Source organism: Cynocephalus volans, chromosome 12 (genome assembly GCF_027409185.1).
Source record: "Cynocephalus volans isolate mCynVol1 chromosome 12, mCynVol1.pri, whole genome shotgun sequence".
Lineage (NCBI taxonomy): Eukaryota > Metazoa > Chordata > Mammalia > Dermoptera > Cynocephalidae > Cynocephalus > Cynocephalus volans.
Window position 1 is genome coordinate 84,308,964 of NC_084471.1, and position 26,417 is coordinate 84,335,380.

General features: G+C 41.3%; 1 protein-coding gene across 2 annotated transcripts in view; it reads left to right on the plus strand.

Annotated features, from left to right (window-relative positions):
• Positions 1 to 26,417, plus strand: part of TMTC1 (transmembrane O-mannosyltransferase targeting cadherins 1) — a 281,941-nt gene that overhangs the window by 125,214 nt on the left and 130,310 nt on the right. For both annotated transcript variants that reach the window (XM_063074874.1, XM_063074875.1), the window contains exons 6-7: positions 17,460 to 17,541; positions 18,352 to 18,455. In XM_063074874.1, the coding sequence (XP_062930944.1) occupies positions 17,460 to 17,541; positions 18,352 to 18,455 (186 nt within the window). The remainder of the gene's footprint in view (positions 1 to 17,459; positions 17,542 to 18,351; positions 18,456 to 26,417) is intronic.

Sequence of the window (26,417 nt, forward strand, 5' to 3'; positions counted from 1 at the left end):
GATGCAAAATCACAGCTAGTTGTGAAAAATAAATTCTCGTGGTCTGCAATAGTTCTACGTATCTATGATTAATAATAATTTATTGTATGTTCTCAAATGGCTGGAAGAGAGGAGCTTAAATGTTCTCATCTGAAGAAATCTGTTTTTATGATTATGAATATGCTAGTCACCCTGATTTGATCATCACACATTCATTGTATACTATATTGAAATATAACTCTCTACCCCACAAATATGTACATTCAATGTGTCAATTAAACAATAAATAAATTTTACAAGTAAAAAGCTACAGAGAATGTTCAAATATTGCTGTCCCCACCCTGCACCACTCCCACTAGCACGTAATTATAGCATATTTGTTGTTATTTTTGCTAGTCTGACAGGTTTACAAAGGTACTTCAATAAGTTTGTGGAAAAATTGAATTAAAAGATAATACGAATCATTCTATGAATTTTCCGAAGACACCTCGTATATAGTGCCTAAGGATTGTTTGAATATGAATTTTAATTGCAGTGCTCACTCTATTTATCTAAATGTATAAAGACCACTTATTAATAGACAACAAATAGTGATCTTTAGTATGCAAAAAAAAAAAAAATGGAAAGAAAGAAAGTCATCAGGACAATGAAGGTTTGTAGTGACTATTAAATAATAATAACAACAGTAATATTAATAGTAATAGATCAGGGCTGCCGCTGTCCAAAAGGGGATCTTTATGTGAAATAGAAAAAGCTGTGGGCACGGAGACATGGTGGGTGCATGATGTTTGAGATGAGGACACCTTTTGCTCTTTTGGGTGAATTAGGACAGGGCCTTCCTCAGGGCAGCCGGTGCCTGGGCACATAGGTGGTTGAAGGGAGCACAGGCTGGAGTTCAGCACTTACAGGCCGCCTCCATTCCTCCTCCGCAGCTGGCTCCCTTGTGCATGCAAAAGCTGCACCACGCATCTGACATCAGTATCCAAGTGAATTAAAGGACTACAGTGAGCAAGAAGGGTGTGGAAGCCAAGTAAAGCTTTGTCTTCTAGGAACTTATACATATATATATATATATATATATATATATATATATATATATATATATATATATATATATATATATATATATATATATAAAATTTATTTATTTATTTATTTATTTATTTTTCCTCCTTCTTTTAGGAAGGAGGGAGCCGACAGAACTTGAAAGAGATTAAATCCTTTTCTGTCCTTATCCTGCCTGAATTCCTTGATTCATTGGTTTTTTATTATTTTTTGTGTGTCTACACGAAGGACAGGGTTTTCATATTTTCAGCTGAGTTGTGGTCACTGCTCCAATCCTGGTCACTTTGGGTGCCTTTGTGTGCTGGGCACTGTGTTGAGTCACTTGCTCGCAGCAACAGTGTAACATAGAAGTTATGACAACTGGTTTACAGCTGAGGCCTCCTGAGACCCGGGGAAGTTAAAGGGCTTGCCTAGTTTCCCAGCTTGTAACCCAGATTTGTGAGACTCCGTGGCTTGTCGTTGTTTCCTCACACCCAGCTGCTCCTGTGATGTCAGGAGGGCTGTCTCCTAACGAGCATAGCATGAGAGACCCCTAAAGATTCCTCTGCAATCAAGGCATAATACACAGATAATGAAAAGCCTAGCAAACTGCAATATTATAAAATTATGTTCCAAATATTTTCTTTGGTAAACATAAATAAAATATAAATACATATAATTAAACATGTAAGTATATATGTGAATAATACGACTGGGACTAGAATTTCTAGTTTTGGCAACTTTCCTACTTAGTCTTTTTATATTGTGTTTAAAAATGAGAGTCTTAGGTCTAGAAGGAAATTGGGAGAAACTTTTAAAAATTATATAACCAAACCTAGTATGTCTTTTAAAAATCGTATAAGCTTAATTATTATGGATTTCTAACTTCCACAATGCTGATAGACATTTTATACAAACATTAAAATCCTGTCAATTATCTGAATAATGATTGTGTGAATGCTATGTATATTCTGTGCTAAGAGCCACTTTGATTTTTATTTCTACTTTGAAAGAAAGTAGAGATTTGAAAAAAGTTAGAGATTTCTCCTCAGGAGTTTTCAATGTGAGTGAATATTGGAATTTAGAAATAAAATCAAACTGACTAGAGTTGAAGCCTCAGGATTTTCACTGTTTTTTTGTTTGTTTTTTTAGCATAATGTGTTTGTCCTCCATGTAAAAACTAGAGACCCAAGTGAAATAAAACTTGAATCCCCTAAAAGTAAGATTATTGTAGTAGGGGGAATTTCACAGGTGTTTGCCAAGATTGAGCAGGGAATGAATGACTTGGTCTCACACCCTCTAGACCCTGCAGCTCTGACAGTCAACCCTCCTGTCTTAAATCTAAAGGGCTTTTGGGTTGGGAAATCGGCTATCCTCTGGATTAGTTTGTTGGGACCAAGAACAACTTTTTTTTTCTCCTACATGGTTAACCCCCCTGTAAATGATGTTGCATTTTATTAGGCCACCTACTTTACTGCAAGCCTTTGGCCGCAGTGCAGCGAGGTAATCTATTTCAGGAGGAGCTGTGATCCGCAGGAAGCCCAGGCTGCCAAATGTCTTGCTTGGCCCCTGCGTGAACTCAGTGCATGAAACCATGTGTGTTTGAGAGAGCTTCTGGATTTACTGTCTGTTGTTATGAGAGTTGCTCCAGAGCATGTGAATGAGGATGGCAGTTAGGCGCAGGGCTGTGGAAGACTTGAAAGCTGGATTGGAGAAGGTGGCTTTGTAAAGGTGTGAGTGAGACCTGCTTCTCTTTTTGCCCTAAATCTAAGTAAGCTGCCCGGATCTGTAGTACAGATCCCAGCCTAAGTTCAAGTATAAAAGTGGGATAGAAAGAGTCAGAGACCCAATTGGGCCAGCCCAGCCTGCATGCTACATGGATACAAGTGGAGGAGAGACCAACGGCGCTGACTTGTAACCCCAAGTGACCCCTTCCACTAGCAGTGGTCCAGTCAGTGTCCTGGAGACTGACCCCAAGCTTTGAAACTCCTAGGGAGTGGGTCAGAGTTGGGAACATGGGGAGAGTCAGAGGAAGTGTTTCATCCTCTGTACCTCCTGCAGGTACTTAATGAGCCGTAGTGACAGGGGAGACACCAGGTAAAGACTGAGCAGGATCAGGGGACAGGGAGCTGCCTGGATGAGATCGCTTTGCCCACAGGTGGCTGAGTAAAAGGGAGATGGAATCAACATCAGTCACCTGGAGATATTATAATGTTGTTTAAGCTTTCAGAGTTTTGAACCTCCATTTTAACATTGGTTTATTCAAATTTTGAACACTTGACTTTGAGACACTTTCAGGAGTACAGTGGAATAGGGGCTGCCCATACTGTGTTTGCAGGGGACCCTTGTTGCCCAAGCTGTGTTCACTCCAGTCCCTGTGCAGCTGCCTGGGCACCTCTCCTCCTGGCTCCTCTCACCTTCCCAGACTCTTCTATCTTCTCTGTCCCTCCAGGCCTAGGTCAGGTCTCACCTCTTCCCTACAGCATGCCTTCCTTTTCCCCTTCATGTTGATTTCCCCTTCTCTGAATTTCTTTAGTCCTTTTATCATGTGTGTCCCTCCTGGGCAGTGCAAAAAGTACAGTGAGTATGGACTCAGGGCAGAATGCATAGGTTCAAGTCCCAGTTTGGCTAATTAATGGCTTTGTGATCCTGGGCAAGTTAATTCACTGTTTTTATGCCTCAGTTTTCCCATCTATAAAATGAGAATAACAAAAGCACCTGCTTCATAGTTGTTGAACATATGTATTTAAAGAGTTAACGTGTTTAAAACAGTTTCTGGCCCACAGTGTGCATTCTGTAAATTTTAGCCATTATTTAAATGCTAAATGTATGTATTTATTACTTTTATATATTGCTTATAGGACCTAACTGAGTGTCCAATTTTTACTTGTTACATTCAGTATTGTTGCCTGAAAAGCTTGTCATTTTTTGTAGCAATGAAGTTGTAGCAGGCTTTTTGTTAATTTCCTAAATTGTTCAGGTATGTCTTGGTATCCTGAATTCTCATCCTTTTAAACATACGTCATTGATGTGTTTATACTTCTGAGAGTAGTATTTGAACTTCAAGCATCCTCCTGGGAAGGTGAAGACAGATATTTTATTGGCAATGATGTAAGAGGGAGCAGAGCATTTGTGGTTAGGGCACAGACTGGATTTATATTCTGACTCCTTTCTCATACTACCTGTGGGACATTGGGATGAGTTACTTGACCATCAATGCCTCAATTTCCCCACTTGTAAAATGAAGATATTAATAGTGTCCATGTTATAGGCATGTGTTAAAGATTTCAAGCATTAGAACTGGTCCTGGGACACAGTAGACATTCTCTAAATGGTGGTTGCTATTGCTGTTGTTGTTGTTAACAGAAAGAGTATTTTGCTACTTTGCCCAGACGGTCCCAAGATCAAATACTCTTTTCACTAGCTTAATTGTACTCGAATTTATCAGCTAATATATCCAATAAGAGGTGCAGAAAATATGATTATAGTTTCATAGGCTGTTTTTTGTCCTTAGTGCCAAGGGTTACTTGTGTACTTGCACAAACATGTATTGCAAGTAGCAGTGATTTTCATTGCATGGATTCCTCAGAGTCTCTGGTGTGCAACAAGTTTGGGCAGATATAAGAGAAAACACACAGCAAATGCATCATAGGAGAAAAGACCATGTGGTGCAGCTAAAAGACATTGAATTGGCCATCAGAAGACTCAGTTCTGGTCCCAGACCCACTGCTCACTAGGTCTGGATCTGTAAAATGGTGACAGTACTCTCTTTCTGCCAGCCTCACAAAGCTCTCTCAAGGGGCTAAATGTTAGAATAGATTGAAAAAGTCTTTGACACATAAATGCCATACAAATAAATAATATGTATTCTGTTCCAAAGGGTTCTTACTTTGACAAATTAAATATTCTGGTTAGTAGAAGGTTTTTATATATACCAAATTAATGGTCAATTAACAAAATATTAAAGTTCATTAAGAAAATACTTAACCCTTACATTGCTAAATAAATGTAACATGCTTTTCTCACTTATCTTTACAATAGGTCTCTCCACCTACTTGGATTCATCTCGAACCTCTCATCTTTTTCTGAATCTGGTATCTCAGACATTTCTAAAATAACCACTGCCTACTTCCTGGTGTACAGCATTTCCCCACTGGGGCTGCTGGGTCCGTGGTTTTTTGTTCTGGACCTCAGAGTGGGTATTGTACCAATGTCTTGCAGTGCTGACACTACGCTATTGCAGATTGGATCAAGTTATCTCTCTGCTTAAAGCCCTTCCCTGACTGCTCATTGCCATCAGAATAAAGTCCAGATCTCACAGTGGGATGTAAAGGCCCATTGTGAGGTGGCCTCTGCTTGCCTCTTCACCACTCTGCCAGTACTAGATCCTCTGGCCATGATGGACTTCTTTCACTTTCTGTGTCTGGGCTTGCCTTCTCTCAATCCTACGCCTTTGTTTATACACCTTATTCCTTTTTTCCTTACTTAAGTCACTTCTCATCTTCTTCAGGTGTCAGCTTCATTGTCACTCAGGGCATCCTTATCTATCCCACTCTTCATTTCTGCTCATCTCTGTGGGGCTGGCTGGTTGGTCAACTCATGGTGCAGGGACACCCTCCTCCTGGCCATCTTTTCTCACTTAGAATTTCTGAATCAGCCCAGTTATGTGGATGGAGATTGCGTTTCATACTGCAGCAACAAGGATACTTATTAAAAGGCCTTTCAAGAATTATGCACTGCCTTAGTTCATTCATTTGTATGAAAAACCTTTATTGTAGATCTTTATGAAGCTGATGGAGATATTCAAGATGAAATTTATCACTTTTGATTAATTAGAAGTTGGTATGGTTTGAATTCATGCTGAAACTTAATACCCACTGTGGTGGTAGTAAGAGGTGGGGCCTTTGGGGAGGTGGTTAAGACATGAGGGCAGAGCTGCCTTTGTGAGAGAGGCTTCAGAGAGAGTTTGCCTTTCTTGCTTTTCTGCTCTTCTGCCATGTGAGGACACAGCATTTGTCCTTTTTGCCCTTCCACCTTCCACCATGTGTGGACACAGCAAGAAGGCCATCAGCAGACACCAAGTGCCAATGCCTTCATCTTGGACTCCCCAGCATCCAGAACTATAAAAAATAAATTTCTGTTCTTTATAAATTACCGATTTTGTGATATTTTGTTATAGCAGCAAAAGCAGACTAAGACAGAAGTAACTGTGTTGTTAAAGTGTAGAAACACCACTTAATAATAATCTATGTTGAAAGTGTGCAGAATAAACCGAAAGAAAGTGAGCTGAAATGCCAGATACCAATCAAGCTTTAATAAAGGAAAGGAATCTGCCAGGCCGCACTGAAAATGGAGGGCGGCACCAGGCATGGGGGTGGGAGAGCTTATATAGACTGTAGGGAAGGCTGATGTAGTCAGGGAGGGGTTTGGAGCTGGTGTGGAAGATAAGGCTGGCAGATGCAATCAGGTGGAAGGTTGCACCCATGCACTGGTGGCTATTTTGTGCTTATTATATGCAAAATGGCACTGGTCACGTCCAAGATCCATCATTCCCACCTTTTAAGTATAAGGAGAAGGGAAAAGGGGCAAAGGTCTCATTCTTCTGAAGCTACTTCCTGCTGGAGATGGGTGAAGATATGAAAAAAATAAAACAATTAGGTGGCAGGGTATTGGTTTCGTGTGGAGAGACTGTATTCTTCTGGGGAAGGGTCAACAGTTCTCAGGGACTGATACCTCCTCCCAGGAACAATTTGGCAACCATTTGGTTGGTGAAAGCCTGCATACATTTCTGGAAGAAATTAGGGAAACACTGAAAGAGGCAGGGACCAAGAAGAAGAACAAGTCCCTTCATGGTCAGGGGTCCAACATGTTTTGTCCTGAAGTCCTCCCCCATCACTGTGGCCTAGGTAAGTGGTTTGGGTGAAGCAGAAATGTTTTGTTGGGGGAGTGGGGGCACTGGACTCCAGCAGAATCCCCTTTGGAAAGAGCTGTCCAGTAGTTTTTACCCCCATAAGAACATGATGTGGCAGTTGTCTGGTCATTGCACATTGTGGGAACGTATGTCAGGGAGGTGAATGTGTTCTGTAGGGTCCCCTCTAAGATTTTGGGTAGCAGACCTAGGAGGTTGGAAAGTGTCCTTCCAGCCACCAAGACCTTGGTTATACATTGTGAACAGGGTGTGGCATATGTCTCTGTTAGGAAAAGAAGCAAGAGGAAGAGAAAAGGCAAGCATTCAGGGGCTGAGAGGTTGCATAGTAGGAAAAAGGATTAGAGGGTAACCTCGTTGGGGCTGTAATCGCAGAGGGTGCCCTGCCAGGCTAATTCAGTTACCCACTCAAGGACGTCTTCAACACTGGAGGTGGTGGGTCGGGACCAGTCTTGGAGCAGCTCCTATGTAAGGGACGTGAAATGGACCTGCCAGAGTGAGAGGATAATCGACAGGGGAAAGATCATCCTTCTGGGATTGGGGGAAGAGTGGAAGTTCTGGAGATTTTCAATTTTGTGAGTCCTAAAATGGACAAAGTGTAAGGAGATGTTGGGTTGGGGGTTGAGCAGAGGGACCCCTCTGGCTTGGTATTAACAGATTCTTTGGGTAAAGTCTTAGGTGCTAGTTTGAGGAAGGATAAGTGATACCAAGGGGCCCTTCCCAATATGGTGAGAGGGGCTTTGGGATTTAGGTTTACAATACACTTGCTGTCCCAGGCTCAGTTTAAAGTCTGAGAGGGTGGTGGGGAAAGGATAAGGCAATAGAAGGTTGGCTTGTTCCCTAAGAAGATCCCTAATGAGCAAAAGAGTAGGGAGATACTGGCCTAAAGGTGATGAGCTGGGAGGGAGAGGTGTGAGGGTGAAGGGTCTTCCATACATAAGTTCGAGGGGGCTGAGGCCAGTGAGTTTGTAGGGGGCAGCTCTCAAGCGAGTGAGTGCTAGAGGGAGAAGTTGGGTCTAAGGGAGGGGAAGTTCCATGGACAGCTTGGTGAGGTGTGTTTTTATGAGGTGATTGACTTTTTCTACTTTGCCTGATGACTGAGTCTGGTGTAGGGTAGGCTGTGGGATAGGGTGTGGGGAAATGTGTGGAAAGGGATTGAGAAGGAGGTCCAAAGCCTCCATGCAGTTGTGTTCTAAGGGTCATGAGTGTTTTGGGATGAGAGTGGCTGGATTTAGGTGAGGGCAAGGTTTGAAGGAAAACTGGGAATTCTCAATGAAAGTAAGGTGAATAAGTTGTAGGCTGGAAGGAGAGAGAATTGACTTGGCCTTATGGCTGAGAAGGTCTTGACTGTTTGTTGTCCAAAAGTTAGTTTAGAGCTTTCTTGTGTTAAAAAGGTGGCTGCCACCAAGACTCATAAACAGGGGGCCCATCCCCAGGCTGTGGTGTCTAGTTGTTTAGAAAGGTATGTAACCAGGGAGAAAATATCTCCTGCCTCTTGTCCCAAAAGCTCGACCACCAATCCATGGGTTTTGATGACATATAGGATAAAAGGATGAGATAGGCTTGGAAGGAATAGAGCTGGGGCTGTGAGGAGAGTGGCTTTTAATTGCTGGAAGGGAGAATGAATGGGCTTTTTGGGATCTAAGAGAATTGCAGGATCCCCTTTGGCTGCCTCATAAAGTGGTTTTGCTGGCACACCAAAGTTAGGAATCCATAGATGAAGATACCCTACAAGCCCCAAGAAAGAAAGGATTTCACCCTTGGTGGTAGGAGTAGGGAGTTCAGAAATTAGGCTCTTGCGATCCGCCGATATTTCTCTGGTGTTGGGGGTGAGGTGGACTCCCAAATAGGTAACTGAAGGAAAAGAAATTTGGGCCTTGCTGGGTGACACTCGATATCCTCTGGAGGCTAGGAAATTAAGGAGAGGAACAGTGTGGGCCTGTGAATCCTCACAGGAGGGGCTACAAAGGAGGAGGTCATCCACATATTGTATTAAAGTGCTAGAGGTTGGAGGAAGTTCAGATAAGTCTTGAGCTAAGGCCTGGCCAAAGAAGTGGGGGCTATCCGAAGACCCCTGAGGTAGTACTGTCCAGGTGAGTTGTTGGGAGTGACATGTATCAGGATTGGTCCAAGTGAAGGCAAACAGGTTTTGACAGGAAGGGTGTAAGGGATAGAAAAAAAGGCATCTTTGAGGTCAAGTACAGAGAAGAAACAGGTTGTTGGGATTGTGGATAGAAGAGTATAGGGGTTAGAAGTGATTGGCGTTATGGGTAAAACAGCCACATTAATGGCCCTGAGGTCTTGAACTAAATGGTATGAGCCATTAGGCTTTATAACCGGAAGGACAGGTGTATTAAAAGGTGAGTGGGTAGGCCATAAGAGATGAGAAGAAAGGAGTTTGTGTATGATGGGTTTTAAACCTATTAGGTGTTTGTTAGCAATGGGGTATTGTGGGACATTAGGGAACAAGGATAGGGGAATGGGGCGTAGCAATGGAGGGAGAAGAAGTGTCCTATACTATGGGATTAACCTTGTCTGAGGGGAAGGGGAAGGTGGAAGCCTCAGGGGCCAGGTCTGGGGCAGCCTGTAACAGGAGTATTGTAGCTGGAGTTAAAGTGTTTAGGGTAAGGGTAGCTTTGAATTTGGAAAGCCCAGTAAGGGGGCTGGGCATTGAGGCATTATTAAGAATTTGTGTGTGAATTGGGTGTGACGTAGGGTGCAGGAAAGGGGTTGAGTGATCCGTGGGTGGTATTCTGATCCCACAACACCTACTATTGTGATAGAGGACAGGGTTGTTGGTCCTGCGTATTCCAGAAGGGTAGAGTAAGTGGCCCCTGTATCAATGACAAAAGAGATCGGCTTACCTGCTATGAGGCAAATTACCCTGAGCTCACACGTGGTGATCTCTGTGGGGGCCCCAAGCCCTGGGCATCGTCAGTCTTCCTGTTGGGCGAAGCCAAGAAGCTCTGGTAGGGTTGGCCGTGGAGCTAAAGGCTGTGGATTGGGGACTGGTCCACTACCTCTCTGGCAAGTGGCACAGTCAACTCCCCAGTGACCTGGCTGTTTGCAGTGAGGACAGGGTCTGGAAGTGGGCCTGGGGTTATGACATGCCCATGCCCAGTGGCCCAGCTGACCTCATTTGAAGCAGTTCCTGGGTGGCGTGCCTCTTGAGGCAGCTGGCTTTGGGGTATGCGAGCCTCGGATAGCATTAGTCAGGAGTTGCTATTTGGCCTGATCTCTTTTGTAATGATACTTCTTCTCCTCCTCCTCCCCATTGTTAAAAACCTTGAAAGCTGTGTTGAGGAGGTCTCGTTGGGTCATATTTGGACCATCCTCAAGTTTTTATTTTTTTTCGAATATCAGGGGCTGAATGGGTAATAAAATGAGAGTGTAAGAGGGCCATGCCTGTAGGAGAGTTTGGGTCTGTCTGTATGTGTGTATTTATGTAGGGCCTCAGAGGCTGGTTAGGAACTCGCTGGGATTTTTGGTGGATCTCTGTGGAATTTCTCTAAGCTTGTCATAATTGACCAACTTGTGAGTAGCCTTTTGGAGGCCGTAAATCAAGTGTGTGATCATGTTATCCAGGAGATCCCGATACCCATAGCAGGCCTGATAGTCCCAATTTGGGTCTGTGCAAGGGATGGCAATGGCTCCCACTGGCCATCTGTTATTTTGAGCATGTTCCTCGTCTGTCTGTTGTTGAGCCATTATCCAGACCTGCTCCCTGTCCCTGGGTGACAGAGTAATAGTGAGAATCATAAAAATATCATGCCAGGTGAGATCATAAGACTGGGTGAGATATCTGAATTCCTTAAGATATGTGTCCAGGTCAGACTGGAAAGATCCCAGTCATTTTTCGATTTGAGGGAGATCGGAAAGAGAAAAAGGGATATGGACCCGTACAATTCCCTCTGTCCCAGCCACTTCATGGAGGGGGTATAAAGGAGCTGGAGCTGAGGCGGGGTTGTTACCTGCTGACAGGGGAGAAAGAGAGGGGTTAGGTGGCTGAGGACGAGCATCTTGAGGCCAGGTAGGGGGAAGAGAGGGAAAAGGTGAAGGGGCTAGTGAAGGATCTGGAGCGTAAGGAGGTGGTCAGGGAGCAGAGTGGTCAGACGGATCAGAAGATTGATCCGAATCCAGAAGGGGAGGCTGGGCATGAGCTAGGAGAATTTGAGACGTAGGACAGTTTTGACAGAGAGAAGAATGCGATCAGAGATAGAAGAAAGTCTGAATGTAAGGACTCTCTCCATCTTGCCGCTTCAGTGACAACAGTTGTTTGGGTCTCTAAGAGTATCCAAATTGAAAGTGCCATCTTGTGGCCATTGGAATCCATTGTCTAGTCTGTACTTAGGCCAAACCTGATTGTAGTAGAAAACGAGATGTTTGGGTTTTAATATCTCCCTGGATGCCGAGAGATCGTAGACAGCCCAGAGGCATAGAGCGTGAAGGTTTGGACTGTGAGGATCCCATTTAGAGGGTGAGAAAGGAGGTGATCAGTCCCAGTAGAAGAAGGGTAACACCAAGGAGTGTCCTCATTGGTGTGCACCTTCTTTTCAAGAGAGGAGCCACCGACAAGCTAGAAGAGCATCCTCCAATAGCTGGGGGGTACGAGAGGGGTTCTCTCGGCCAGGTGCCTGGGCTTCATAGCAAGTAGACCGTAGCTGTAGAGAGTAGTTGGGGAACCCATAAATGTAGGACAGACCCACTGACTTACCCTGAATTGAGGCTGATGTTGGATGTGTTGGTCTTGAAGCAGCAAAAGGAGAGAGTCCCAGAGGCATCCAGTTCAGCAGGTCCAGGATGGGTGGCTGGGAGGGCCAATCAGCCCAAGAGAGGGGATCATCTGGAGGTCCTGTCCAGGACCCTTCCTGGGTTTCGGCACCAAAATGAAAGAAAGTGAGCCGAAAACACCGGATACCGATCAAGCTTTATTAAAGGAAAGGAATCTGCAGGGCTGCTCTCAAAATGGAGGACAGCACCAGGCGTGGGGATTGGAGAGCTTGTATAGACTGTAGGGAAGGCTGACGTAGTCAGGGAGAGGTTTGGTGCTGGTATGGAAGATAAGGCTGGTGGATGCAATCAGATGGAAGGTTGCACCCATGTGCTGGAGGCTATTTTGTGCTTATTGTATGCAGAATGTTGCTGGTCATGTCCAAGATCCATTATAGAACAGCTCCATTTCACTTTTATGCCGTACAGAGTAGTGAATGCTTTGGATTTGGATTTGGGTTTAGGTCTCACTTCTGCCTGTTGCTAGCTGTGAGATCCTGAATAAGTACCTCCTTCAGCCTCATTTGCAGGATAGGGACAAATACGGACTCTCAGGGCTGGTATGAAATAAAAAGGTAAAGTGCTTAGCACAGTAACTGGCACATACTAAATGCATTAAGTACCTCCTATTACTAATGAACTGAAACTTCTTTGGGACCGTTAATGAGAGACAAGCGTATATCACCAAAACTGAATTTTTGCTATTACCTATACAAAGAATAAAAAACTGGAGTCTCTGGCTAAATTAATTGTAGAGGGAATATAACTTGTATCCTCTGATTAAATTAATGAAGCCTAAACTCGTTTACCTTTGACACTGCAATACCGTGACCTTTTGCAATCAGTTATTTCTGGGCTTCGTTCCCCCCCCCCCAATCTATAGAACTATCTGAGCTGTTTTGAACCTTTCCCATTCTAACTTTGACTTTAAGAACAGTTAAGAGAACAAATTATATTCCCCTATACCTTCTCCGTCTTTATTTCCACCATTTTACGTATGATAATCTAAGTAGATGTTTCTTTGTAACATTGTGAGTTAAAAGTTTAAAATTTCTGGAAGAAAGGTTGACCACAGCCATAGATTTGGGTTTTGAGGTCAAATTTGGGTTTCTAGGGAGTGGGAACTGGGAAATGCATCATTGTCTTTTCAGAGTTGTTAGCACCTTCCATTCAGAATCTTCATTTGAATATCAAAGGAGACATTAAAGGTTGTTCTGCTCCTGTGTAGAATGCCTTTGCTTGTTAAGGTTTAGAGGAGGCACTTGAGCCGTGTCAAGGAGAGTGCATTGAAGAGGGAACCCATAGACACTTAGATTTCTTTTGTTGTGTTTGTTAAGCTTATAATCTTTTCTAATATGAGCTGTGTCTTTGCTTTGTTTTGGTCAACTGAGAAATCTGTTTTCTTGTATTTCAAAGAGAAGCAGTAATTCTGAATTCTAATTCTAAAAGCTCTGAATCCAACTTTTTTTTTTTTTTGGTCAAAGTATATGGTTTTTTATTAACTTCCTTTATTACCTTGAGATAGCAAAGGAAATTAAATTAGTTATGATTCATGTTTTAGAAGGAATTTCATATATAGTTGTTTATAATTTATTGGTATAATGTTAAACCATAACAATTTATTGTAGAAGAGAGTTTGGGCTCAACTGGAGACAGCATGAGCAAGTGGGAATTTATAGCTAAGGAGCAGGGTGAAGGTCAGTGGATAGAAATTTACTAGGAGGAGACATCATGGATAAGGGGGGATTCTGGCTAAACAGATCTAACAGTTTTTGTTGAAGACAGGCCAGGATAATCAGACATCACCTAGGAAAAGGTGGAGGATGAGGAACCTGATAAGATATTTTCAGTATGAATTTTGAAGGGGACACCACACTCAAACCATGCAATTTCTCATTAATTAGAATTGATAAAGTTCTTGAATATCTCCATCAGTTTATAAAGGTCTACAATAAAGCTTTTTCATACAAATGAATGAACTGAGGCATTGTACAATTCTTGAAAGGCCAATATCGAGGGTGGTCAGATTTTGAGGGTGGGGAGCTCTTGACTTAGCAGGGTTCTTGCTGAAACTAGATTTCACAAGAAAGTGCACAGATGGGCCTAGGAGAAGGTTTAGGAGCCGGACTAAAGTTTGATCCAAGAATCTTTGTCCTATGTATCAATTACCTATTGACGTGATAATTCTGTGTTAACAAAGGTCAGTGACTTATAATAAGCATTTATTTAGGTTTCAAGATTATGGAAGGGTGATTTAGGGTAGCTGTTGTTCTGGTCTCTGCTAAGATTTCTCAATAGGATTTGAGGACTGAGTAACTAAGGAGGGTGAACTTCAAGAAATCACAGTTAGCTCTGAGTATTGGAACATGATCAACTGAGAAGGTGGCTGTTAGTAGTCAGAATATCTAGGGTGTTTGGGAACATAAATTAGGAAATTTACTTTGGATAATCTTGATGCTTTGCTTTTATTTGTCAAAAATAAGTTGTTAAAGATGCTCATTTTGACAATGCCAATAACACAAACTAGTTAAACTATTTTTTCATATGCAACTGCAAATTATGAAGGGTCTACTCACACTGGAGGGTCAACTAATATTTGCCTCCACCCTCCACCCCTGACATAACCTTTTTTTTTGAAATTGTGTAGGTCTCTCTGTTTTCCTTTACTCATTTATATGTCATCAGTGAGTGAGCACATCCAAGGATCACAATATTTTTGATCTGAAAGGGACCCTTGAAAGGACGAGTCGACACCAGTTGATGATCCACCGGAGAGAGCTCGTTTATTAGGCGGCACACACACATATATATAGGGCTTTTAGGGAAGGCTGATTGGCTTAAAATACAATCCCTACTTAGAGAGCAACCAGCGCCATGATGGGGTGTGGCCGAGAAGGACTTATGTGATCAGGGTGTGATCCCTTGGGGCATTTGGGTTCTTACAACCCTGAAACCATTTAGTCCAATTCTCATTAATAAAGGAAGAAAATGAAACTCCTGTAGACTTGTTCTAAGTCATGCAACAAATTACATTAAAGCTTAAGAATAGAAGCCTGGACCCTTGGTTCTCATTCTAGTGGTTTCCCCAGTGGTTGGGTTTTGTTTTTGGCATGTTCTCTGCAATGTTCTTCCTTTGCGAGGAAAACATTGGAGAACTTGACCGAAATAGCATTTGCAGAGTGTCTTGTGTTTGTAAGGCACTTTCAGGTACTTTGTCTTATGGTTGAAATGAATAACCAAGAGAATCTGATATAATAGTTAAGTATTACTTACAGTTTTTTGGTCTCTTACTCTATAAGAAAGGAATTATAATGTTCTTCCTCATGGAATTGGTGTAAGTGGTGAATACGTTACTTCATTTAAATACAAATACTAGTGTCTGGCACATATCCTTTGCTGTTTGTATTTTTGTTGTTAATAATATTGTTATTTGTTGTTGTTTGGCTCTGCTTCACAAACCAGACGCAATGGACTGATGGAGAAAATTCCACTGTCCACTTTTGTTCTGGGTGGGGAGGAGGAAAGAAGCAGAGGAATTAGCCCTTGGAGTACTCCCTCTCTGGATTTACAAATCTGACCCCCTGACCTAGTGCTTCCCAAAAAAGGGGGCCATGTCATTCTAGCTTATTTTCTTGTTTACTGTTGGTCAACAACTGGAAATAGAAATCTTGAAAAGAGGACTTTTCTTTCAACACTGCTCTCTGTACCAGTCTCGGCTTTCCTTGCTTTGGGATGCTACATTTTAAAAGTAAATTATTTGGTGCCTTTAGCTTAACTTCTTGAGAAAATGGAATTTTTCCAAGAATTTCTGAACCATGGGGCACTTTATAAATATAACTCACTGAAATAGAGCTCTCAGTGAAACAAGATATGGGGAATTTATCTCAGGTTAACATTGAAAAAAAATCCTAAACTCTGTGGTTTGTTGTTGTATGGAAAGGAAAACCACTTCTAATTTTTCCACCATGTTAAAATAAATAAGCAACAGAGAGAACGTAGCGAAATGAAACTTCCGAAAGCAGACCACCTTCAGAAGTACTTTTTCGTTCAGATACACTGTGACTCCAGCCCTGCCCAGTGCCTTTTCTTGCCCAGTGTCATCCCCTTACCTTCCTGCTGCCATTTATCCTGCATCCTGTAAAGTAATAGCAGAATTATCCAGAGTTGGTCTTGGTTGAGTTGGCCTGAAAATGAGAGTTACAGTCAGAGCTGAGAGGACGACACTTTGCAGTGTTTTTACCTTTTGGGGATCAGACACCCAGTTGACATTAAAGCTTAAAGCCATGTACTTTGCCTCAGAGAAATACGCAGATGCAAATACACACAAAATCTTGTGTACAAATTCTGGAAGTAGTGGACTCCCTTAAGCCCATTTTGGGACACTAATTATGTACCTGTGCTGTGAGTGTGACAGTATCCCTGGCCTTCTTCCTGCCAAACTCTCTGTTGGGAGCTAAGAAAGAAAATGGGAATTAAGTGTGGTACTTAAGGATGGATCCTGTCTAGAGCTTGCTAAAGGCTGACTATTTTGTGTTTTTTGAGCCCCTTATTTTCTCCAATCATTGAATGGTCAGATCTGAGCAACTATCACTTCCACAGCACTTCATAATCCAGGAAAAGGAAAAAGGAAGCGAGAAGGGAGAGACCTGCCTTTGAGTGAAGCTGTCTCCTCCTTACAGTGCCATTCGTTACAAAACTATCTTCAAGGTGGACATTTCTTAGTGAGATACTAACTCACCCAGGTCTTGCAAAAGGATTTCTCTCTTTACAGAACATTCCCCTTGTGTAAAGAGACCTCATTAAAATCAGATTTTAAGAGATGCTGGGGAGAAATCCTTTGAGGAAAAATAGGATTAAAATGAGTAAAAGGGGGAAAAAAAATAAAAGCAGGTAGGGGAAATAAGGATTAGGTGGGAAATGCTTGCTGGATTATGTGATCTTATTTGGCTTTAAATACAGAATTTAAATATAGAATTAGTCTGTACTTTAAATATAGAATTGGAATGTAGGTGAAAGTGACGTGCTTTATGCTTTCAGTTGGGTCTTGTTAATAGATCCTCTTGCTTCCCTTTCATCGTCTTCGTTAAAGCCATCCAGCCACATGTCTTCCATGTGGCTATCCAGAGCTCCCACTCTGTGCAAGTGAGTGAGCTGTGGCAGATGCAGGGTCCACACAAGTTCCTGCCCCTGTAGAACTTGACATTCTTGTATCCTCGTTTGGTTCCGAGGACTATAGGCAGGTGAGAAAATTATTCACTGTGTATGGGTGAGCTCTAATCCCACTACTGATGTTCACTGACTTTGTTACCTTGGGAAAATCATACAGCCTCAGTATCCTCTTTTTTTTAGGGGTAAGAAGTTTATGAGATAGTTTGTGGGTGGAAGACATTATACCCCTCAAATTACATCAAGTAGGTAAATAAAGTCTCCTTTGTTGAAAATCATCCCTGTGACCATTGTAACCATACAGTTGTCAGAATAATACTATTATTATCCCCCTTTTATAAGTGAGAAAAATATATATGCAAGGAAGTTAAGAAACTTGCCCAAGGTCTCCCAAGTTGTAGGCAGCAGAGCTGGGGGATTGAAACCCAGGTGTTCTGTCTCCAGAGGCCACGCTCTTTGCTTTGGTCCTTTGCAGCCTTCAGAACTGCAGTGTATTCACGTTGAAAGGACAAGGTTTTGTGTGGTAGACTGTTATACTCATTTAAGGGGTTTTTTTCCTTCTTTCCTGTTTCAGGTATCTGACAGCAAGCAGCAATAGAAATTTCCTGCTTACCATGAGACCATTTTTAAAAAGGGCCATTTTGGTCATCAGTTATGTAAGTATACATATACTTTTGAAATGTTTGATGAGGAATGTTTTTATTTTAACTCTGTTCAAAGACATGATCCAGATTATTTAATAGAATCAGCAATACATTCTAACAACATGGTCTTAGTATCAAAGAGTTTACATGCTATAAATGTTACAAAGCATTGAAAGGTATATATGAAAGCCTCTGGGTATAGGTGAACCCAGTAACATGGCCAATATGAACTACAGTATTTTACATGACCATTGCAAGGTGCTGATGCAGAGTTGTCTCAAGAGGAGGCAACACAAACCTGCTTGTATCAGTTATCTATTGTTATATAACAAACCAGCCGAAAATTTAGTGGCTTAAATACAACCACCATATATTTTCCCTGAATACTTTAGTTTGGGCAGCATTCAGCCAGATGGTTCTTCTGGTTGTCATGATTTTTGGCCAGGGTTACACAGCCTAGTTTTTTCAGCTGTCATCTGAACTAGGTCACCTTGGTTCTCTTCCACATGGTCTCTCTTTCTCTGGTATCTCATCCTCAAGGGCCTCTCCCAGTGGCCTCTCCTTCTAGAAGATGGTCAGGACTTCCTTACAATATGGCAGTTGGGTTCTAAAAGAATGAACCAAAAGTCACAGGACCTCTCAAGGGTCAGGCCTGCAACTGAAACAGTGTACCTTCTACCATGTTCTGTTGGTCAATACAAGTCAGAAGACCAACCCAAATTTAAGGGGAGGGGCAACTGACTCCATTTCTGGACAGGAGGAGCAGAATGCACACACTAAGAGATTGTTGATGGCCATCTTACCAAATCTTGTTCTCCGAAGGTGATTGTCATCTTGTACCTCCGTCTGTGGATAATGGGAGGATCTATGCCCCTCTTTTCAGAGCAGGATAATCCAGCTTCATTTTCACCTTACATCCTTACAAGGTCAGTAGAAATAAACTTTTAAAACTTTTCCTGGTGTTTATTAGATAACTTTAAGTAATTTAAATTATAGGTTGGCTTTGGATTTTGAGGAAAGAAATAATGTATTCTATCCATCAGGTGGGGAGAAAAGAAACTACTGTTTATATATTTGGAATTCTTTTTAACAAATTGAGCTGTTTTGGCAGTATTATCTCTATTTTCATTGGAATATATTTGCTTATTCAACAAGTATTTTATTATTTATCAATAGTAAACATTTATTGTGTGGTTCACATGGCAAACATTATAGACCACTGCACAGAGAGATGTACAGAGGTTGATTGGACATCATAACCATTTATAAGATTAAAATCAGTGGGGTGGTTGAAAGTGGCAAACAGAAAAAAAACAATTTTTACTAAGATACAGCTAATTATGTCTTACCATTTGTCCTTAAGAGTTCTGGAGATATTGGGTCAAGAAGTAATGTTTTCAATGGATCTCATTTATTGAGGTTTTTAATTCCTTACCTATCAAATCTGCCTTAATGTAATATTTGAAAATTTTGATAACAAGTCTTCAGAATATTTTGTTGCTATGTTTTAAGCATTAAGATGCACTGTTCTTTATTTTCGTAGTTTTACATACCTTTTAACATTTTCTGATATCATTTGCATGATAGTAAGCTTCACCTTTTCTTTGTATTTGCCAAGACGTGATAAATCTTAAGCTAAACCTTGATCTATCCTATTTGTATTTTGGTTTACTTGTATCTCTAGGGACAACAGTGTTGGATTTTGTTTTTATGCCAGGCAGTGATCTTTGCTTTATTCATTTGCCTTATATGTTGTAACTGATAAATTTCTACTAATTTACTTGCCTTGTATACCTTTTTATTGTTTATAGTCTTCTTTTTCCCATTCAAAAAGGATACCTTCAATTTGATTAACACATTTTTGTAATAAATACTGCATCACAGCTGTTTTCATTACTTCTAACATATTTGTATTAAATGAACCTTGAATATGTTTTCAGAAATAATGTGGTATTCAACCTCTAGTGTTGGTTTACCCCTTCTCAGCAGTCTAGAACCTTTATAGATTGTTATTTGTATTTTATGTTTCTCAAGTTGTTGTTTAATTAAGCTTGACATCTCTAACCAGCTTTTTGTTAATGTAGCAATCTAGCAATCTACTTGTCCTTTTTAGATATTTTTCCCTGGCTTTCAAAATCCTCGGGGCTCCTTTTCTGGATATTTTGCAATTTACATATATGAGTATATTTATTTTGTATATATTCAGTTTATATATATTTTAGCAGCAGGTTTATTGAAATACAGTTTGCATTACATACAATTCATCTATTAAAATATACAATTAGGTGGTTTTTGGAATATTCACTGAGTTGTGCAACCATTACCACAATCAATTTTAGGACATTTTATCTCCTCGAAAAGAAACCCCATATTGATTAGTAGTTACCCCAGTTTCACCCCAGACCTCCAGCCCTAGACAATTACTGGTCTACTTTCTGTCTCTGTAGATTTACCTATTCTGGACATGTCATATAAATGGACTCATACAATATGTAGTCTTTTGTGACTGGCCTCTTTCACTTAGCACAATGTTTTCAAGTTTCATCCACGTCGTAGCATGTCGATACCTCACTCCTTGTTATTACCCAGTAGTATTCCATTGTGTGGATATATCGCACATTTTATTTTTCCATAAAAATGAGCTTTTGAGTTTTTCCCTTTTTTGGATATTATGAATAATGCCGCTATGGACATTCACGTTCAAGTTTTTGTGTGGATGTTTATTTTCATTTCTCTTGGGTATGTACCTAGGAACGGAATTGCTGGGTCATAAATGTTAACTTTATATGTAACTTTTTGAGGAACTGCCAGAATGTTTACCAAAGCAGCTGCACCATTTCATGTTTTCACCAGCAGAATGTGAGGCTTTCATCCACATCCCCACCAACACTGGTGTTTTTGATAATACGGTTTTTTTGTTTGTTTGTTTGTTTGTTTTTAATAGCATATTATGGGTATGAAATGGTATCTCATTCTGGTTTTAATTTGTATTTCCCTGATGGCTAATGATGTTGCTACATCTTTTCATGTGTGTATTGGCTGTTTCTCTATTTTCTTTGGAGAAATGCCTATTCAAATTCTTTTTAATTGGGTTATTTGTCTTTTTATTATTGAGTTGTAACAATTCTCTTTATATATTTTAGATACAAGTTTCTTATTAGATTTGTGATTTATAAGCATTTTCTCACTTTCCATATTGTCATTTTACTTTGATGATGTTCTTTGAAGCACAAAAGTTTTTAATTTTGATGTAGTCCAGTTCATCTCCTGTCATTGTTATTGCATGTGCTTTTGGTGTTATATCGAAGAAGTCTTTGCCTAACTCAAATTCTCTTTGTTACAGTTTATGTTAGCAGTTTGGAAGCCATTAAGATTTTTTCTTCTTATTCTCGGCCACTGGGCATGTCAAACCTCAAGGCAGATCACTACAGAATTGGGGGTCAGCAGCATTCAGGATGCGATGGCAACGGTGCACATCATCTTTTGCTTTTCCATTTTAACCCAAACATTCAGATTGTATTAGCTGTCAGTCAGTGGGAAAATTACTTTTCCAACCTATGATTAATGGAGATTGTGTGACTTAATTGAGTGACATGACATTGAATTATAAATGCTTCAATTTTCCACTTGAGAGGAACAGTGTAATTAGAAGCTGAAGAATGAGGGAGACGTTGTATTTTGATTGCACAACTTTCTCTTGACAAGCAGCTCCCCCAGGTCCAGCTGTCCACCCAGTTGTCCAAGCTGAGTAACCGGCAGTCATGATCGATGGCTCTCTTTCTCTCATTCCTCACATCTGACCACTCAGCCCCTCCTCTAACTTTGATTCTCTTTATTGCTAGAATCTGCTCACTTATCTCCATCCCCACTGTGAGCTACGTCTTTGAGGCCCTCGTGGTCTCTCCGTGCATTACTAACTCGCCTCTCCCCACAGTTTACTCTCCTCAGATTTGTCCTCCACACTCTTTCCAGAAGGGATTTCCTTAAAAAGGTAAAGAGTGTGGGTTCTGCTGTCTTCTTGCTCACCTCCTGACACCTCTCTGACCTTCCTCCTTAACCTTAGACATTAGCCGTACAAAACTGCCTCAGTTCCTCAAATGCATCACCGCCTTGTTTCACCTCAGAGCCTTTTCACATGCTGCTTTCCAGCCCTGCAATGCCCTCTCCTTCGTGCTTCGGCCGTTATTGCTTCTAGAAGATCTCACTTGGACCTTCCTACCCAATCTTGAAGATATATTTTTCTTCTGTTTCTTTCCACTTTATCATTATGGTCTGTTTGCCAATTTTTCTTTCCCATTTAGGTGTGAGTTTCTCAAGAGCGGAGACCATGTCTTATCATCCTTTGTATCTCTGGCAGGTTATACATTGCTGAGCAATGATTGATTGTTGTGTTGGATGAACGGATGATTGACTCTATTATCGCAGGTCTGCTGTTTCCGTGGACATGACACCTACGTTTACCTTTGTTTCTGAAGGCCACTTAGAACTACCATCTCTGGATCTGTCCTTGCGTTTGCTTTTTGTCATGAAGATATTTCAGCTGGATGTGCCCTTGTTTGTACTCTCTAGTATGGAGAAAGTAGTGCCACTCGTCCCATCATAAACCATCTTAGAACAACCCTGCTCTGTCCTGAGAATGACCCACAAAAGACATGTTCAAAAAGTATGTAATTATGGAACCCCAATATCATCTTGGGGCTTCTTTGAAATTTAAAGAAAATTGGTCCAAACCCTTTCCCACATGCTGGGGTGTCTGTTGCCCCTCCGGGATTTTTATGCTTCCCTAGAACCTTAAGTTCTCACAGGCAGCTGCCATTCCACTTTCTCTTTCCTGCCAAACTGTCCATCTCGCCCATGGCCATTCTCATTTTCTTTTCTTGTGCCAACCATGATGCAGGGCATAGATTTTTCACACCAATATTCCCCAAAATTCCACTCATATAAAGCATTTGTGTACAAGAAACTTTACTGAAGTGCTGGGACAAAGGAGCAAAGCAACATTGTAGGCAAGTAATTTACATTAACCGCCACACCCAGAATCCTTCAGCAGCTCTTCCATGGGGATTTCTCAGTGGCTGGCTTTTTTTGGCAAGTCTCTTGCCTTGTTATTTGCCTCGCCTTACCCTCCTTTTCTGCTCCTCTTCCTTCCAAATTCCTGATGATTTCTTACATAGCCCCAGACTGTAAAGGCCATTCCCAGACTAAATTTTCTCTAAAACCACATATACCTATGACTCTCCTAGCTGAGGTAATAGCAAGCTCTGAAACAAAAATGGCTTAACATGAACAGGTTTGATTTTTGTTTGCGGGAAGATGGCTGTGAATCCTGCCACTCTCTAGGGAAGCTGTCTTCCAAGTGGTGACTCTGGGTTCTGAGCTGCTTCCTTTTTATAGTCCTGCCATCTGGAATTGCTGAGTCAGTGCAGCAGAGGAAGAGAAAGCTGGAGGGGCCCACCCTTCTTATATTGGAACTTTTAAATACGTAGTGCAAAAGTGGAGCGTATAGTGTAATGAACCCCATGTGTGTCCCTATCACCCAGTTTCAGCATTTGTCAACCATGCTCAATCTAGCTCCAACAATACCCCCACCCACTTCAGACCCCTCTCATTTTCTCCAACCCACCACTGAACTGTTTTGAAATAAGTCCCAGATATAATATCAATTCCATCATTATTATTTCAGTATATAATATTGCTTAAAAGATAAGGCTCTCTTCTTAAAAATATAACCACAGTATCTTCATGTTACCTAAAAAAAAAGTTGCAGGTAATTCCTTAATGTCATCAAGTATTCATTCCACCACACAGCTTGCAGTTTTTTAGCTTCGAGAGACCCACAACACCTTTACTAAGACCCGTTGGCCAGAAGTAGTCCTGTGCCTCTGCCAACTCCAAGGGGGCTGGAGAATGTAATCTGTGTGCCTCAGAGGAAAATTAAACAGACTTGATGAACGCATAGCTTCATGTCTCACATGGTCTATGATGGTGCTTTTCTTTAAAACAACAGGAAAAAAACTAACAAGATTGTTTCCTCCCTGAGGGGAATTCCAGGTCTGAAATTTTTAATAACATGTTTTTCTCCCCCTGTATTTACTATTGGTAAAGGTCCTCAGTCATGTCTCATCAGTTCCTGGAGAAGAACCCCTCAGAATTTCGAGGCCCTCCCAGATCCTCATTCATTCTGTTTATCTACAGCATCTGTTTGCAAGTCTTAAGTCCCACCTGTTCATGAAGGCTCATATAAGTCAGCCTCTTACAGAAAGATTTCCCTGATACAAAACTCACAGTGACTGTTTCCCAGTTCCAGCCTATGTACTTAGTTATGTACACCATTGTGTGAATTGCTTCAATAACATTCTTCATTTCTTAACATTTAGCCAAGATCTGGTCACTGAGAAAATGGATGTTTTGACTTGGGAGCTGAAAGAGAGAACCTGGCAGTTTTGCAGTGTGAGAAAGAACTCCCCAGGAGAGCAGGTCTACGGGTGGGTGGCTGAAAGGACCTGGGGGCCTCAAGATGTTCACAGGATTAGAATCAGAACTTTAGGGTAGGAGGATGCTCTAAAAGCAGACTTGGGGCATTGAATAGTTTGCTTAAACCCCCGTGGGTGACAACTACCCTGGTGGCTCTTAAAATGATCTCACGGTCTTATGAGGCTTTGGCTTAGAGCCTGGTACAACATAAATCCTGAGAACACTGCGGAAGGAATGACTGGTCATCTTGATTATGGTTAGCATCCTTGGAAAAGATCGAGCCTTGTGGAGCTGCCCTTCTGAGGGACTGTCACATATCTGATATTCTACCCTGAGCACCAGATACTTGATTGTGATTGTCAGTTACACACGTCCCCACCCCTTCTTCTGTGCCTTGTCCAATTTTCTGTCTTCAAAAGTATTTGCAATGTTTTATTTACTTGTGACTTAAAATAGGCAACAAAATGTTTTCTTGAGAATGGTTAACTTTAGGCTGGGGAATATCTACTTAATTCTTATAATTAATATCTTATAATTCCATATGTGACAAAATACAAACACAGCACAATGTGGCTGATATTAATTTCCGATTCCTTCTCTAGAAGCATGGTGAAGCCCTTTGCCAGGGGTGTCTAGGAGAGCTCTCTCTGGCTGGCCCGGTCTGTCTCCCCTCTAATTTTGTCACCTTGGCTCTCTTACTTAACTCCTGTGTCCTTTAAGTTTCTGCAACCTTGAAAGTCTGAATGGCTGTGGCTGCAGTTGCATTTATATTAACCACAAAGAATTCTCTATTACGTTCTTTGTAGTTGCTCTAAATCTAGATTTTTATTAAATTGCTTTTGCCCTTACGTGTCAAATTCCCCTATCTCTCCCATCCCACATGGGATTTCTGTAAGAAGAAGAGTCAGAACAGAAGTTTTCACCAGAGGTAAAAGGGAGTAAATAGAGATGGATACCATGTAGCAAAACTGATTGACAACAATGACCAAACAGGATGGAGATTGGGAGTCTTGAGAGTGGACGGGGGCTACAGCCAAGGGTAGAGGGGTGAGTTTAGAGTAGGAATCCTGAACCAAAAAGGTAAAACCAAGGACAAGTGATTATGGGCAGAGATGGATGATGGATGTGGCTGAGGGCAGGGTGATTCTCTAGATCTGTGCTGTCCATTGCAGAGCCACGAGCCCTGTGTGGTTACCGAGCACTTCAAAGTCGCTACATCCAGATTGAGATGTGCTGTAAGTGTAAAGAACACACCAGATATGGAAGATTTACTAAGAAAAAAAGAATGTAAAATATCCCATTAATAGTTTTTATTTTGATTATATGTTGAAATGATAATATTTGGGGTACATTCACTGAAATAAAACATATTATTAAAATTAATTCATTATGTTTCATTTTACTCTTTTTAATGATCCTGATAGAAAAAAGAAAATTAATTATGTGTGCTTTCATCTTATTTCTATTGCACAACACTGGCCTAGCACAAACACAGGGACTCTTGGCTTGACTCTGCCAGAAGGAGCTGGAAGGACAGACAGTTGACAAGACGTAAACGGTGCATGGAGCGGACCCAGAACTCTCTGTAGCCTCTGTCCGCCTCTGGTTTGGATGGTCTCTTCTAATCTGTTGTTTGGCTCAGCTGATTCTGAGTGGTGGGGGGATTTTTACTGCCCTCTGCCTTCTGGTATAAAGACTTAGAATTTGAGTCCCATCTGAAAAAAATGTACTCCAGGACCCAAGACCCTGGGTGCTTATGACATCTTTTGAAAATTGCCACACAAAATTGTGTACCAACTGGAGCCATACAGGGCTTTATGATTTGACTTCAGCCAGGTTGTCAAACCTGGATATGCCTCAAACATACTTGAGAATCATGTTCAAAGAACCAAAATTCTGGGGTCTGATGCCCAGAGATTCTGCTTCCGTGGGTTCAGTGGACTTGCATTTAAGAAGTGATGGAATAACTTTACATGTAAGTTGTCTTCAGAAAAGGATCCTTTAGACCAGGATTTACTCTTCTGTTTCTATAAGTATCTTTAGAAATGTGATACTTCAGCATTCAGTTTTATAGCTCTGGGATTAAAAGATAAAAACAAAAGTCTGAGTTAAATATGGCATCTGCATAGGCCTGGAGCCTGCAGTACTCGTAACGTGTTCCACTATTAAGGCCATGCTCTGCTGCCTAGTAATTGGTTTTTGTTTTACCATCTTTGAAGGGGACAGGACATAGAGCAGTGTATACTTGATGGAAGAAGTATGTCCTTTATAATATTGAAAATGGCTGTCTTTCAAGTCCAGGAAATAGATAAAACGGATTTTCAGTGAAGGGATATAAAGGTTGCCTTTCAGCATCATATTTTTTCGTGAGATGTGGTCCTAGAAAAGCAGCCAGAATAGATTTGCCTAAGTGG